At 38.7% G+C, this 16,822-nt stretch overlaps 1 protein-coding gene and 1 long non-coding RNA gene across 2 annotated transcripts; one reads left to right on the forward strand and one right to left on the reverse strand.

Moving 5' to 3' along the window:
* The first annotated feature begins 492 nt into the window (after positions 1-492).
* Positions 493-14,516, forward strand: SMIM3 (small integral membrane protein 3). Its single transcript, XM_034402270.3, has 2 exons — positions 493-970; positions 12,825-14,516. The coding sequence occupies exon 2, from the start codon at positions 12,841-12,843 to the stop codon at positions 13,030-13,032; it is 192 nt and encodes a 63-aa protein (XP_034258161.1). The 5' UTR covers positions 493-970; positions 12,825-12,840; the 3' UTR covers positions 13,033-14,516.
* Positions 14,517-14,801: 285 nt separating this feature from the next.
* LOC117655146 (uncharacterized) lies at positions 14,802-16,150 on the reverse strand. The gene is made up of 2 exons (XR_009621662.1): positions 16,091-16,150; positions 14,802-15,095 (listed from the first exon to the last, which is right to left on the reverse strand). It is a non-coding gene; the product is annotated as an uncharacterized LOC117655146 (long non-coding RNA).
* Positions 16,151-16,822: the final 672 nt, after the last annotated feature.

Consider the following 16,822-nt stretch of genomic DNA (forward strand, 5'->3'; position numbering starts at 1 on the left):
TTCACCTTAATTCCAGGTTGCTTCTCTCTTTGATTAGTTTCCCTCCATTGTTTCTTGATGGAATTAACTAAGGGCATGACCCTCTGGAAAATACTCTAATGCTGGGAAAGGTGGAAAGAAGGAAACAGTGGACGACCAGCTCAAGGTGGGTGGTTTTATTTACAGAAGCGGATGTGCGTCCCAAAAGTGCTTTTCTCCAGCTCCGCTGAAGAAGCTTCTTGAATGAGAAGCAAAACGTCTTCAAAGAAAAACCAGAAAGTCCAGCTGCCTCTTGAAAAAAAGCACCTTTGGGACTGGGAATCTCCACAGACATGAGAAGCCATGGCTGCACTTTTGGGAGACCTGAAAAACATCAGGGAAAGATCGCTATAGAGAGCATCTATCTAGGAGTCGACACCAATTTGATGACACATCACCAATCACCCGCCTCCCCCCCCCCTACCCTCCCTTTGGCACTAAGCGCCTGTCGAGGCATCTTCACGCCTTCATCCACCAGTAGGTGGCCTGGTGGGCAATGAGACAAACGGAGACGGACGGAGGAGAGCAAATTCAAGACTTGGGATTCATTCTGCTCGCTCTTGAGAGTAGAAGAAGGGGAGCTCCAGGGCTTGCTAGCCTGCCGGCCCACCAAGCTAAACAGAATTATTCTACGCCGGACGAGAAAATCATTCTGCGGCGCTTATACTCCTTTCTTCAGAAGGGAAGCATCACGTCGGGCGGCAGACGTTTCCAACGCCCGGAAACTCGCCTCTTCCTGCCTGAATGCAAGACGACCTTCCCGCTGAAGCGCTCCAAGGGCTTCCTGACCCTTTGATCCACCGAGCCGGGCAGGTGATTTTAGGGAGCGGGCGGGAAGGAGGGGGCGAAGAGGCCGGTTCTCAGCGCGAACATTACCCTCGAAGTCCGTGGGTTTTCCTCCCAGGAAAGTGGATGCAGCCCACGGGCGGCTTATCTCCGGCAACTAACTCGGGTAAGTAAGTAGCAATGCTTTTCTTCCCCCCTTTGATTTGGATTGCTGTGCAGGAACTGGTGTCGGAATGGTGGTGCTTAGCCATTAAGGGTGAACTACAGTAAATTTTGGACGGCTTGGTGAATCCTTTCAAAAAAAAAAAAAAAAAGCCACACCGATTTCTTGTTTTTAGAGCTTTGCCACTTCCTTTCCCGCTTGCACGATTGACATTTCTCTTCCATTCGATTCATTTCTCTATTTTTCGGTTCCAGGGGAAACTCCACGTAGTAAAAATAAATAAATAAATAAATCCATCTTTGCCATTTGGTCCGCTTTTCAGAAGTTCCCTTTTCTGGTTTGAGACTTTCCCAGATAGGGTTGTCAGTAATTTCATTTGGCTCCCTTTAAACAAAGCTTTCTAAGCTATTATATTTCCAGGAGGGTTTTTTTTTTTTCCTAGGCGAGCCTTTGAGACATACAGGCCTTGAGGCATATAGGTGAAATGACATGTTGATGCAGTCTTTGAATGCTGGATTACTGCTGCTTTGTTTTCTCTTTCTAAAGAACGTTTTTAGTGGGACTTCTTCCTGAAAGCCCTTAGTGCATGCTACAAATATATCCAGTTATTTTTGCTTAGATGCCTTTTGTTATGTCTTGCCAGTTCTGTGCTTTTTTTTCTCTTCATAGCACTTAGCTGTGGGATGACTGAAAATGTGTTTCGGGAGGCATTGTAGAAGGAAAGCTGTTGTTAGCATAAATCAGGAATTGTCCAATCGCAATTTTTCTGATTAAATTTTTATTCAAGACATACGCTTTTGAGAGCTGCACCTCACTTCCTATATACGTGCAGTGATTAGAAGGATGTGGGGGGGAAGGAGAAGACAGAGGGAGACAGGTTGATTATGCAGATAACACATGAGACAAATTACAAATACCTTTATCAGTTTAGATGACTTTTGTTGTAGTAATAAGTATCTATTTTAATATGTTAAAACTCATTATGTTCAACTAGGCCTTTGAGAAAGCCTTAAACCTCAATCAATCATTTCAGTGATGCTGTTAAAGTCTCTTTTTTTCAAAATAGTCACTTTGAGATCCACAGTAGAGGGGTCTGGGAGGTTGAATCACTCTGGAATTTCTTTGTCCTTGTTTTGAGCCTGATGTCAAACTTGTGCCCATTTATTCTTTTGTCAAAGTTTGTCTTACGTCAGGGGCATTGCTGTAAGAACATGACAAGTATCACATAAAATGATGAACATGTAATGGCTCTTCTAATCTTGTGTATGCTTGGGCCTGTGTTGGTGCTGTTGGAGGACATATATTGATTTGACAAATTAAAATTTGTAGAAAACATGCTATAAGATTCTTTCTGTGGTTCAGATTCAGAAGGATATCTAGGCTTTTGACTTGCTTTCACAGCTCACTTTGGATTCTTTTGCAGTCTCAGTTATTCATTTGTACAGTGAGAATAAGTTTCCAGGGATTGCTATGGTGATAAGCAGAAGGAGAAAATATTTATTTTGTAAAATTTTGGTAATCAGTGAGAAGAAGCCCCTTAAGGTCCTTTCTCACTTGGACCTTTATGGTAGCTTTGTGTAGACGTTGTCCTTGTGATTGGAGAAAGTCGGGAATATGTCCCTATCCATTAGTTTAAGACATACTAAGGCACAAATAGCAGTTAGGTCCTGTTAAATGGCACGTTGGCTTTGACATTTTTTTTTTCATCTAGAATTGCTAGAGAAAGAGATATGTTTCTAATCGCTTCATTATTAGGATGCTTGGCAGCAATTTGATTCTAATTTCCTACTGGAAGTTTCCAATATGAGTTTGTTGCTCTTTCTTCTGTGCTGCTTCTTTCTAAGATAGAGTGAGCTACTTTGGGCAATATCAGAACTGGGCAACCATGCTGCCTGTGTCAGCTCTGAAGAAAGAGTTTAATCAAAAGAACAGCAGGGATGGGCCAGCAGCACTTTCATAAGCAATGCCACAAATGTTTCTCATGAAGGCAGATCTTTTTAGAACAGAAAAGCATCTTATATTTAATGCCGTGTGTGTATATGTACATGTGCATGCATATCTATATTTGTTCTCTAATTTGTAGGTATGCCAAACAGATGTCCTCCAGATGTTGGATATCAGCTCTCAGAATTCCCCACCCAACGAGGCCATTTCTAAGAATTCAGGGAATTTAAATCCATGTATCTGTAGCTATAATCTTTACAATCCTCTCCCACATTTTTCTGTTCAATTAACAAAATATATTTGATGGGTTATTTTTCTTGAATTCTTAATTTTGCAGTTTCAATATTATTTAGCACTGGATTATATTTATTTACCCCTCACTAAATTGCAGCAGCAACTCAGGAGGATGGTAGTTTTTTCTCTCCAACTGAATATTCTTAGCTTCTTTTTGCTTGCCTCTCCATAAAGAAGACCTCTGGCAAGGGGCCAGAGTTCCCACCTTGCATTGGCTTTGGTATTTATAAGAGCCCTAAAACTAGTTAGCTTACTTGAGCCCTGGTAAATCACAACCATTGTAGTTTGTAAAACATAATTTAAAACCTAGCCAATTTCAGTTTCTTTGAGAAACTGTGCTGACATAAGTTATGGCTTAACGTGTTAAGCAGCACAGATGTTTTTAGAATCAGTAAGGGATGCAGATAAAAATACATTTTCTCATACCACAGGATACGTAAGCTTTATTTTTCTTTTGCAAACCTTATCTTGACCTCGAGGGTGTATATCATATCAGAATATCTGAGTAACTGGCATGAATGGGGTGAAAAAGAGTTTAGGGGGCAGTTCCCACAAGGACAGATTAAAGATCTTCTGTAGCTTGAACTGATATGTTAAATATATTGAATCATTTAAAGGGCTGTCACAATGAAAATAAGAGACCTGATCTCTTCTTGGCAACAAATGAAGGGTGGGGAAAAAGTCCTCAGATGAAACTTTAACAAAAATCATCAGCTGCTTAACAGTAGAACATTACACTTGTGGGGAAGGGAACTTTTCTTTGTTAGAGGATTTTGAAGGAAAGTACAATGCTACAATAGTAGAATTTCTACTACTTCAAAAGATGGGTTTACATTACTATTGAGGATCAGTGCTATCACTATGACTCTATTAGGAATAGACCTAAATATGATCTTGAAGTTACTTCTAGTCTATCAATATAAGGGCTAAAGAACTCTAAATAGTCATTAGATGAAGCAAAGAAATGTAGACATTCCTGTTTGCTGTCGTCAATTTATTGTTTGGGTTTTTGCAGTTCTGATATGAGAGCCCTGTTCCTATATAATTGTGGTTCTGATGACTTGTTGTCATTAAATAGAGAAAGCCTATACTAAATTAATTAAATATTTTACTTTTTTTTTTTAAACTATTTCATCTTATCTTCAGTCTTACCTTTCCGGAGAAGGTTATTGAGAAAGTAGTTGCACAGTAGCTCCAGGGGTTTCTGGATGAAATGGATTATCTGGACCCTTTTTAGTTAGGGTTCAGGCCTGGATATGGGACAGAAAGAGCATTGGTTGCTCTTTTTGATGATCTCTATCCTTGCCATGCTATACTCTCTCTACTTGACCTCTGAGTGACCTTCGATATCATTGACCATGGTATCCTTTAGAGCAGCTTTGGGGGTTGGGAGTGGGGAGGGTGTTCTGTGGTGCCCTACTTCACGTTTTTCCTCTGTGGTCCCTCTCAGTGGGTGAGAAGTCCAGCCTTTGTCCTCTGCTTTGTGGGGTCCTTTAGGGCTTGGCACTTTCTCTGCTTCTGTTTAATATTTACATGAAGACATTGGGTGATATCATCTGCCATCAAGGGTTGAGATATCATCAATATGCTGATGACATCCATCTACGTCTTGGCCCATGGTGAGCTAAGTGATGCCATGACATCCCTCTCGTAATGCTTGGAGGCTGGATGGGGAGCAACAGACTGAAACGAAACCCTGGCAAGGCCAAATGCCTCTGGGTTTGGGGTTCTTTGGTCCATGAACAACTGCCATCTCTGGTCTTGGATGGGTGGCACCATCCAAGAGAGATCCAATGTATATTCTGAGGGTTCTCCTGGATTCATGACCAGTTGTGGCCAGGAGGGCCTTTGTGCAACTGTGGGTTATGCCCTTTCCTGGATGAACAATCCCTGCTAACAGCCATACCCGCCCTAGTCACCTCCCACCTTGATGACTGCAACCCACTGTACATGAGGCTGCCTTTGCAAAGTACCTGGAAACTTCAATTGGTTCAGAATGCAGCAGTTTGTATGGTTTTGTGCAAGCGCCTACATGTGCACATGTGTCATCTCTCCTGCAGGAGCTGAATTGGCTGTTTCCAGGTCCAGTTAAAGTGCTGATTGCCACCTTTAAAGCCCTGCATGGCCTCAGAACAGGTTATTTGAAGGACCATCTTTTCCCAGTCACATCTACCCAGCCCACCAGAATGGGGAGGCGGGGAATACTATAGCTCCCCTCTCTTAAGGAGGTACCATATTTTTCGGAGTATAAGACACACCTTTTTCCCTCCTAAAAGAGGGTGGAAATGTTGGTGTGTCTTATACACCAAAAACAGCCATTTTTGGCCTCCCGAAGCCCCGCCCCGCACATCCTGTTTTTGTGAAAAATGGACCTGTCTTTTACATAAACGATGCGCGCAGAGGCTTTGGGAGGCCAGCAGAATGTTCCTGGGGGCTGGGGAGGGAAAAACTTTTTTTTCTTGCTTACTTCTTCGAAATCTTGGTGTGTCTTATAGTCCAAAAAATATGGTATATCTATTGGGACCAAGAAGAAGGCCTTCTCCATGTGGCTCCCTACCTGTGGAACATCATTCCCTGAAGAGATATGATTGGTCCCTACTTTGACACTTATTTGAGTGTGGTTTATTTGATTGATATTGTTAGGGCAGGGGGTGGGATTTGCTTTTTATTGTTTGTATATTGGGTTTTTATCTTTGTAAGCCACCCAGAGTCCTGAGAGTGAATTGGGCAGTCATATAAATTTTCTTAAATAAATAAATTGCCACTTAGTATTACTCCTTGTCTGTTGCTACTATCAACTTACCCACTTTCCCAGTTCTGAGTAATTTTATAACTATAACTCAGCACATGTGCACCCCGTTTTCAAATCCTAGTAACGGTCACAGAAGTGCTCTAAAAATACCCATATGTACAAAAATTGGACAGCAAGGCTTCCATATTCTTGTTTCACCTGCAAGGACTTTGTAGAGAAACTTGGATTCAAAATAAGTTTATTTCCAAAGCAACTTTTGACAAATCTATAGAAAACACTGTGGGCTGTTGACTGCAAAAAGTATGAATCTGAGCAACAGATTAAGCATAACTGCCTTTACATGCTAATAGCAGCACATTCCAAATAGTTAAAATGACTTTGTTAAATCACAACAAATGGGTAGATGGTTCTTAACATGATCAATTAATAAACTTTTGAGATGTGAAAAAACTGCTCCTTATTAAATATGAGAAATCAAAGTAGGATGTTTATTCATTTTGGGATTTGCTTGCAGGCTTCTTACAAAATGCCTATGTTTTAAAAAGTCATCTCTTTGAGGTATGAAGATGGGTGTAGCTGGCCTTTGAATCCACACAAACTTTGATGTAACAATGTTATCTTTGATCTTGATTACTTAAGAAAATCTTTATCCCGACTCCAGCTTAACCTGCTCATTCTGACGTCAAAGTCACAACAGGCTCCTGCAAAGTCTGGAGGAAAAATTGCAAAAGTGGTGTCAATTTAGTCAGTTTAGAGATAAAAAGTGGGAGGAGGGGGTTAAAGGAATTTGTATCCAGGTCTCCTTTCATATCTGTTAAACCAATTACATCTCAAATCAAAAATTATTTACTGTATGCCTTTTTTTGGATTTATGGGCCAATCAGATCCAAATCCATTTGAATTGGTAGAAGATTCCAGTGCAAAGCAAAGCAAAATGTTAACTATTAATCACGTAGCATGCAGCTGTCCATTGCGTATTTCTTTTCTACAGCCTAAATGTGCAGGGTCCTGACATGAATCAGGATTACCATAAGCAAGGAGAGAAGTTTCAAAAAGAGAGAAAAACTTTTGTTAGTAAAAGTGCCTGTTAAAGACACAGGGGATAGAGAGGCAACTGACAAAATGTGCATCACGACACAAATCAGGTGACTTACATCTTTGCTTGAAAAGGAGGTTGTAAATGCAAGAAGAGCAAGGGTGCTTGCATCGTGGTGTCACAATGCATCTGTCACCGTTTTTGTGTCATAATTTGCAGAGGACACTTACACTCATATAAACCAACACATGTTGTTTTATTTGTGACGTCAGTGCAGTGAAGATACAAACTTCCAAGGTTAGGATCCTAGAAGTAATATCTATATTATTGTGCAATGAGTAATAATTATGAGTAGATATGTGTAGGATTACAGTATGAATTAAACTAGTTCATTTATAAATTATTCCTGACATGGAAAAAATGTCCAGGATTCAGAGCCTAGTGTTAAGTCATTATTATAATGGCTGAGTAAATTAGATCACTTAGACCTAAGTCTTGCTTGACAAGAAGTTGTTCCCTGTAATGGCAGCACTAATGCTTTTCACTGGAAACTGAGCCTATTCTATTTGTGTTCCCTCATATTCTATGAAAAAGGAATTCAACTTTAACATAACAGTACCAGAAAATTTTTCATCAAAAGTATAAGTCAGCTAAGAGGAAAAGTTTATCCTCCATAAGTAGGAGATCAAAAAATAGGTTGGTGAAGTTTCAACCCAAATCTCATCCCATATAGAAGCCAGAGAGATTTTTATTCATGAACTGCCTTTCTAACTTATCCTTCCAAACAGTCATAAGTTCTTGTTAACATTTGCTTGCTATGTTTTTTCACCAACTTAATAAATGTTAAGCTCAGCTTTTAAAAAATGGGATCTCTCTCAGAAATGTTTGGGGTTTAAATCAGGAGATATATCTATCTATATATATATGGTATTAAATAATCAATTACTTATTGAATAGGTTGGGGAAAGCTATTTCCTAAGACATGTTTGCTAAAATATGGAGTGTGTTTTTTAAAGCAAATACAAAACAGCCATAAAACAGAGTCTGATATCAATTTTTATGTCTATGCCCTCTTTTTTTGACATTTTTTCAGCCATCAAGAGACAAGGGCTATGTGATGAGGACACTGCAGAATTCAGTTTTAGATGAGTTGTGAGTTGGAGGGGGTAAAATATTGTGTTAAGCATATTAAAAGCTCAGTTGCCTCATTTAATTAATCTGAAGTAAATTAATTTGAAGAAGAAATATGTTTTAAAGATGGGAGTATATAAAAATACAATAAACCATTAAAAAAACCTGGACAGTGAATAAATAGATGTTTATATTGCAGTCCATGCATGTTTGAAAATTGCAGTCCCTGCATAAGAATAAAGTTCATTGAAATCAAAAGGATTTACTTTGAATAAACATATATGCCTATACTGTTTACATAATTTTCCAGAAATGACATTTATTTAATTCAGTGCTTACATTTCCTGTATATGGATTTAGTTTCACCTTACATTTTAAAACTGCTTTCATCTGCAATATCTTTAAATAATGAAGTTCACGTAATAAAAATATTCTTTCTATTAGTTGAAAATTCATATCAACCCCTGCTAATTTTCGTACAGAGAAAGACTTTAAAGAAAAATTTTAACGGTGAGAAGTTGCAGTTAAAGCAGCAGGAATACTTATGGTTGGTATCAGTGGTGGGTTGCTACCGCTTCACCCTGGATTGGGCGAACCGGTAGTGGTGGCGGTGGGAGGCTCCGCCCACCCACCCAGACGCTTCTGCGCATGTGTAGAAATGGAGCGTGCGAGTGCCCACAAGGAAACCAGTAGCGATGGGTTTTGAAACCCGCCCCTGGTTGGTATGCAATGCTGAACTAAATAAAAACACAAGTTACATGGGTCTGTGACAATTCACCATGGTCAACTTGCTGCAACCAATTCACCGTGGGATAGCTCACTGTTACGCTAATATCGAAGAAATGCTGGAACACAGTCATTAAGGAAAGGATGCAAAAGGACAGACAGAATGAAATGTGAATGACAAAAATTAAAATATTGTTTTATTTATTTTAAATAGTTAAATTGAATTATTAAATAGTCCCGCAGCAAGTTGGCCACAACAGGTTGGCTGTGGCAAACTGCCCCATTCCGAGCCAAACATTGTTATGGCAGCCCATTCCATTGGATTCTGGGTGACTTACAAAATCCAAATATACATTTAAAACGGTTTTTAAAAATCCCAGAACCAAAAAACACAGTGGGGTCTCCCCAAAACAGTTAACCCCAGCCCTGGGAACAAAGCTGGCTTTTCTGGCTTTCTGGAATCCCATGCTGCTTCAGAGGCAGGGGCAGCTTCCTTCGCCCTTCAAGATAGCAATATTTTATTGAGGGAAACTGGAGTGCATCTATTCTGTCCAACACCGGCTGATCCTAAATAAATAAATAACAGTATCAAGACTTAGAAAGGCTACAATTGTAGATTATCTGGGAAATTGAAGAAAACAAATTTCTATATTGTTGACAAGAAAATTACATGTATATCAATTAAAGGGTTTGTGTATTTGTTTGCTGTTCAGAATGTAGGGTCTGGCCTTACACAGATAAACCAACTATTACAAAGATACGTCACCCTGATTTAGTGTCAATCCTTCCAGGAAGCATGACTAAATGAGCTAATTCTACTTTATTGTAAAGCTACATTAACAGAATCTTGCAAATCTGAAGATACAAATCTCTCTCCACCACTTTCAACTGTTTGATCCATGGGTAGGAGAGATTTCCTTCCTAAATTTCATCCTCTGAATATGAAGGCCCAGGGACTCCCTCCTCTCTTGTCTGATTGTTTCCTAGGCAGGGTCTCTTCTTCTTGTCCCTCAAGGTGATTCTCACATACTATTGCATCTAGCTAGGAGTAGTGTCACAGTTTACAAATCTAGAGCATCAAAGACAATTTTCTGTAGAGTGACTGATAGTAGGAAGGGCTAGTATTGTTTGTGCTCTTGATAAGATAATGATCAAATGTTCTGAAATGCATCTTATTCATGGATCTTTTCAAGATGGCCACCATTTCTGTGCCTCTCTTTAAGACAAAATTTGCAGATGTATTCAAATATTGAGATGATGTGGACATAGTCATGGCTCTATGTTTCTGAGTCAAGGAGTCACATAAAACTCCTGATCACAAGTTTGCCCTTTGTAGCACCGATGAGCACAGGAAGTTACCAGCCAATCAGTATTCACTTGTCATCCTTTCAAATCGACTAATAGCTGCATTGACTTTTGTTTCAATGGGTCATGGCTAAAAATATCCCTCTCACAAGCAAAAAAAAAAAAATGATGCAAAGAAAGATGTATATGTATTTTTGTGAATGTATTTTTAAACATTCCTTGGTTTGCAAAAACAATTAGAAGAGAAACTATGCAAGAATGGGTAGGTAGTTATCTATTTCCACTTTTTATATGTTCTTTAAATTTATTTTTTTAATTTATTTTTATCCAGCCTTTATTATTTTTATAAACAACTCAAAACAGTCAACCTGCATAATATTACTATTTTCTCCTATTTTCCCCCCGAAACAACAACCCTGTTAAGTCTTTCCTGAAGGCTTTCTTGTTAAAACAGCTGTCTCTCCACTGCTTAGTTACAAAGCAATGTGTGGACTGAAAGGGCAATGTTCCTTCCCATCAGATTATAAAACCAAAGGTTAATTAAAATAATAATTACATACAGCAAATACTTTTACGACATAATTTATTGAAGAGTATCAGAGTACATGGTTTTCCACTCCCCCAAAGATTCTCCTGTTGAAAAGAATATTTTGTAGTTGTCTAGTATATAGAGTAGAGACCCCGATTAAGGCATCTCACTAGAAATCAGGGGACCATGGATTCTAGGCTTGTCTAAGGAACAAAGACAACCGGGTGACCTTGGACCAGTCACTTTGTCTCAGCCCTAAGAAGGAAGCAGTGCAGTGGTGGGTTGCTCCCGTTCGCACCGGTTCGCAAGAACTGGTAGTAAAAATTTGTAGTAGATCGGAGAACCGGTAATAACATTGGCTAGCCACGCCCCCGAACCGGTCCCCGGCCCGGTCGCCGCTCGCTTACTCTGCCCACCTCATCAGAGGCTTTTTTTTTTTTTTACTTTTAAAAGCATTTTTCCTACAACCTCTTCGGCCGAAAAAAATGTTTTTAAAAGTAAAAAAAAGCCTCTGATGATCGTGCAGCACAGCTGGGATCATCAGAAGCTTCTGAAAGCATTTTTCTCTGCAACCTCTTCGGCTGAAGAGGTTGTAGGAAAAAGAATGCCTTTAAAAGCCTCTGGCGATCCCAAATGAGTTGCCTGTTCGTCAGAGGCTTCTAAAAGCATTTTTCTCTGCAACCTCTTAAGGTTGTAGAAAAAATGCTTTTAAAAGTTTTTTTTAAAAAAAGTTGGCCATGCCCATCCAGTCACATTACCCCCCCCCAAGCCATGCCCAAAAAATAAGCCACGCCCACAGAACCGGTAGTAAAATAATTTAGAACCCACCCCTGAAGCAGTGGCAAACACTTCTGAAAAACTTTGCCAAGACAACTGCTTGGATTTGTCTGGGCAGTCTCTGAGAATTGGACGTAATTGAATGGAAGAAGAAAAAATAAGAATATAAACAGCAACCCAACTTTAAAAGCTGCTTTCTGTCATTCTGTCATATATCCTATCCCTCTACACATTCAGTTTGCCTGATGCTATCCAGCAAATTGGATAGCATCCAACAAATCAAGCCTCCTTAAAAAGAGAAAAACATGGACATTCTGATATGAAAGCATCTGTTTTATCTTACAATGCACAAATGGATTTCTTTGTTTATTTAGCATATGTGCATCCCATCCCCCATACAAGGAACACAACATTGTTAGGTAGTTCAGAAAGATAATGATGATCATGGATTTGTGTATAGCTTCTAATATTTACGTAGGCTCATCTTCTGACTTCTGGATATATTGGACTTGAATACTGTATCTCCAAACGGTATGAACAAACAAATATACTGGCCAAATTCTGGAATTTGAATTCCAACATTTTTGGAGAGCATCGTATCGAGGACATCTGGTTTACAAAAATGTTTTAGAAAGTCAAATAGCAAATTACATCAAATTCCATATGGTATAAGGGTGGGTATCTATCTTCAAAGTGATCTATTCCATTAGGCTCATACAACTTCGCTGGTACAAACTGGATATTTTTACTTATAATGATTTAATTCTATAAACACTTATACTGTATGAATATATAAATAGAGATGAAAATGTATGTAAGATTTCTGAAAAATGTTCTACTCTGCCTTAAAAGAAGCCCCAGTATGGCTGTACCTGCTGTAGAGGAAAGAAAAGATTCAATGATGGAGATGGGCAGTTAAGAAGTCTGATATATAAATTTACATTATAAGAGCAATGGTGGCGCAGTGGTTAAAATGCAGTATTGCAGACTAATTCCACTGACTGCCAACTGCAGCAGTTCAGTAGTTTGAATCTCACCAACTCAAACCTTCCATCTTTCCGAGGTCAGTAAAATGAGGACCCAGATTATTGGGGGCAATATGCTAACTCTGTAAATCGCTATAAAGCACTGTGATGTGGTATATAAGTCTAAGTGCTATTGCTATTGCTAAATAAATAAATATATGCTTATTTGAACTTTCCATGAATTAACTGAACCATCATGGTCAATGGTGAGGATTGCTGGATGTTGCAACTCAGCAATCTCTGGAGGACCATACTAACCCTAACTTGTTTTTGCTTTGTTTTGTTTTGTTGTTGTTGTTGTTTAGTTGATAATTTTTCTTCCCTTTTTCTTGCCTTAGGGAAGAACTCAGGAAGATGATGGGTAACTCGGAGAGCATGGAATCTACCCAACTTGCCCTTCCGAAGCACATTCTGGACATTTGGGCCATTGTCTTAATCATCCTGGGTACCATTGTCATCATGACTTTACTAGTATTGTGCCCAGCAACCACGGTGATTATTTATAGGGTTTGGACACACCCTATGCATCATAATGGTGCCGAGTGAGATCGGCCTCCTTGTCGCTGTTTGGACTCTGCTTTTGAGGAACACAGGCTAAACGCAATAGGAAAAGCAGCCGGATTATCTGGCAGTTTTCAAGATTAGGTTGAGCCCTGAGCAGGCATTGGTAAATTGTCAGCAAAGATATGGTAGCAACACATCTGCTGTCAGCATGTGATAAGAATGCTACAGCTCACAAAAAGTATCTTCTGAGTGCCTGGTTATCTATTTGGCTTATGTCCACAGAACATTACATCCTGGACTTTATCCCCACTTGTAGAATGAGCTAAACTGCTACAGAATTCCAGATCCTTCCAGTTTTGATTTCTGGTGTGTGTACTTCATTCAAAACGAGCCTGTTTTCATGTTTACTGAGCAAACTATTCCAAGGGAACAAGGTGGCAGAATCACAGTGCTGAAGAGGACACCTTTAGTAAAAATTTAAATAGTGGTTGCTTTGAATAAGCAATTTACTTTATCTGATCCAGACAATCTTCATTCCACAACAAATCAGATGAGATGGAGAGCTAGAAGTCTTGCCTGATATATTTGTGGTCCACCTTTCTCCCATTCCCCTCTGTTTCAAGCAGCAACGGTTAAAGAGGATTAAAAGGAAGAAATGAGAAGTCACCAGATAAGTGACTGGTGGAAATCATCTTTGGTATCTACTGCAGTTGAACAGTACATTCATAATGAGAGTATTTTAAAGAAATTGAATGAACATAATATTGAGAAAGAGAAAGGAGAGGCTATATGTCTAGAAAAAATATTTTACTGTCAGGGATTGGTGTAAAATGTGGCCATGAGAAAATAAAATTAAAAAAACTTTTCATTTGTGAAACTAGATTTCGTGATAGGAAGGTCTATCTCAAAAAATATTTTATAGTTATTGTGCTATACAAGTAGTATTATGATGGAGGGTTTTTGTTATTATTATTATTTTAGGGGATTGATTCCGGTCATCAAACCTTTTAAAAATACATTCTCTTTTTAGTAATTGGCTTCTTAGAAGTACTACACTAGCTTCCTTCAAATGGTTGGAACAAAATCATTCAGATTTCTTGAGGACAGCCGATCTACACATTTCATTTACCTGGCTGATAGAATAATTTGCATTTTCAAGGATCAGGCAATATAATGTCCTTTGTCTTTCTCCCATAGTTAATAGTGTCAGGAATGAGCACATTCAAGTCACGCTTGTTTTCCGTTCCCTTATACAGTAGAGCTGGTAGCCTCTCATCCACAGAGGTTATTAGAACTCTCAGATCTACAGAGAACATAAACATTTAGCAGGGATTTTGGTACATGCCTTAAAGGAAATGTTTTGGTAGGTAAAAAATACTGCAGTGTTTAATAAATGACACAATCTATACTCATATACATATCAACTGACACGGAATTCATTTCCAGTCAACATATCATGAGAAAATTGCTATATTAAATTTCAGTATTGTACAATGCTGTGTAATAAACTGTTATTGGTGCCTGTCTCTGAATGTTGATGTTTGAATATTAGTTTCCTTCTTCCTGTTTGGCCTTGAAGAATCTTACAGTAGTGTTGTATTTTATTGTGTAACTTCATATCATTCTAGACCTCCCTTATCTGTTTTGTCAAGCTTCAAAACTCTCAAAGGAAACTAAATCCATAATGCAAACTTGTGTTGTTCCCTATTATACATTATATGATTATGACCAATTGCCCTGGAAGCAGGAAATATATATATATAAATATAAATATATACCAGTAATTGATGGACACTTGAGATTAGAATCTTGTGGGGGTACAAGAGTTTAGGTTTATTTAGAAATAAAGAAACAAGCATACAACAATATTAGACGGCGGCTAGAATTACAGAAATTACAAAACCTGATATTTGAGACAAGACTTTGGAACTCTGAGATCATGTTTGTTTTGTACTGGATGAGGTTTTGATTCCATGGCTGGTTTGTGCCACAATGCTGTCTTAGGCTCAATTTGCAGCATTTTCTCACATAGTCTAGGGGTTATATGTGGTATGAGCTGAGGAAATGGATGGAGGCCTCAATAGTGAGATGAGTCAGCCTTTAACCTAGAAAGAGATAGAAGATGTTTTATTTACTACATTCTGTTTCCTGCATAGTGAAATCTAGGTATGAGGTATATTCAGAGGAATTAAATGCGCATTTAATGCAAAAACTATCTTAGCTGTATTGCATGCACAACTGGCTTACTCTCAAAATGGAGGAATGGACTTTTCTTATCTTTTTATATAAAAGGAGTTAGACATTCTACTTCCACTCCCCACCTGAAAAGAACTCTGTTCCAACTGCCAGTTGCCTTATATTAACACTCTCTGAAGCTAAGGAATTAGACATTCAACTCAGTCAACCAAGTATCTCTTTTCCTTTCTCTCTTTTCTTTCTTCTCATAAACCCAAGATGGCTTAAAGCTAATCTTGGTGATTTTGAAGGACTGTACATTTTGTGAATTTAAAGGAAGAGAAGCAGAGAGGCATCAGTTAGGGTCAGGATTATAAGAAGAGCCACTGAAGCATGTCAGGGATTGAAGGGCATTTAACTGTAAATGAACATACAATAAACAATACAATAAATGAAAAATCAAGAAAACATCCATTCCCACAGAGTAATTGAAAATAAGGTACTGTAAAGTAGGAAATACAAATCCATTTGAGAAGATTTCTGTGTTCTCTGTTTTACCAGCTTCTTCCTTTTCCTCTCACAAGACTCTTAGTGGTAATGTTTGAGGGTGGTAAATATTTAATTGATAAGCTTCATGAAACAATTACAATAAACAATAAAGGATATTGAAATTACTACAGGAACAGAACAGCCGCATCTCTGATATTGTTAGAAACTGTGTTTTCCATTTATTTAGGTTTGCCATGCTGTAAATCATCATTGAATTTAGGTTTTGACTGTAGGATTTTTTTTATTAAAAAAAAAAAGGAAAGAGAAACTGCCTCAAAATCAGTCTCATGCTCAAAACAAGAGACACGATCAAAACAAGATGCCTCATATCTTGTAGTACATTTGATCTTAGCCACACCAACTTTTCTCAACACACATATGTTGCCATGGTTCATTCCACACGTTTTCATTCATCTTTGTCTCTATTTTGGCCACTTCTGTTCTGGGATGACAATGGTAGCTGCCACCCATTTCTTCATGATCCCCAGCAGTCACAATTAAGTTGTTCAGATCTTTGGCCACCAGCAGGTACATCTCTTTCTCCAGTGGCTTATGAGCAAACATAACTCAGCAGTGAGGACCAGAGCTGTCATCCCCCAAATACTGACTTACAACCACAATTTCTGTTGCTAAGTAAGTCATTTGAATTTTGGCATCACTTAACAACTTGTTGCCACAGCTGTTAAGTGAATCGCTGCAGTTATTAAATTAGTAACATGGTTGTTAAGTGAAGCAGTCTTCACCATTGACTTTGTTTATCACAAGGTCACAAAAGGGGATCACGTGACCCTGGAACACTGTAACTGATATAAATATGAACCAGTCTCCAAGCGTCTGAATCTTGATCATGTGGCCGTGGGGATACTACAACAGTTCTAAGTGTGAAAAACGATCATAAATCGCTTTTTTCAGTGCTATTGTAACTTTGAATGGTCACTAAATGAACTGTTGTAAATCGAGGACTACCTGTGACCTTTCAGCTTCCCCATTATCTCACTTTCTCTCTTCATACCTCCACCATCAATGCCATTGCAACACATCTGTTCTTAGCTGCTCTTCCATTTCCTTTTTCCTCTTTCCTTTAGACAACGATGCCCTTTATTTTAGT

Source organism: Pantherophis guttatus, chromosome 2, assembly GCF_059756535.1.
Source record: "Pantherophis guttatus breed Tessera chromosome 2, ASM5975653v1, whole genome shotgun sequence".
Lineage (NCBI taxonomy): Eukaryota > Metazoa > Chordata > Lepidosauria > Squamata > Colubridae > Pantherophis > Pantherophis guttatus.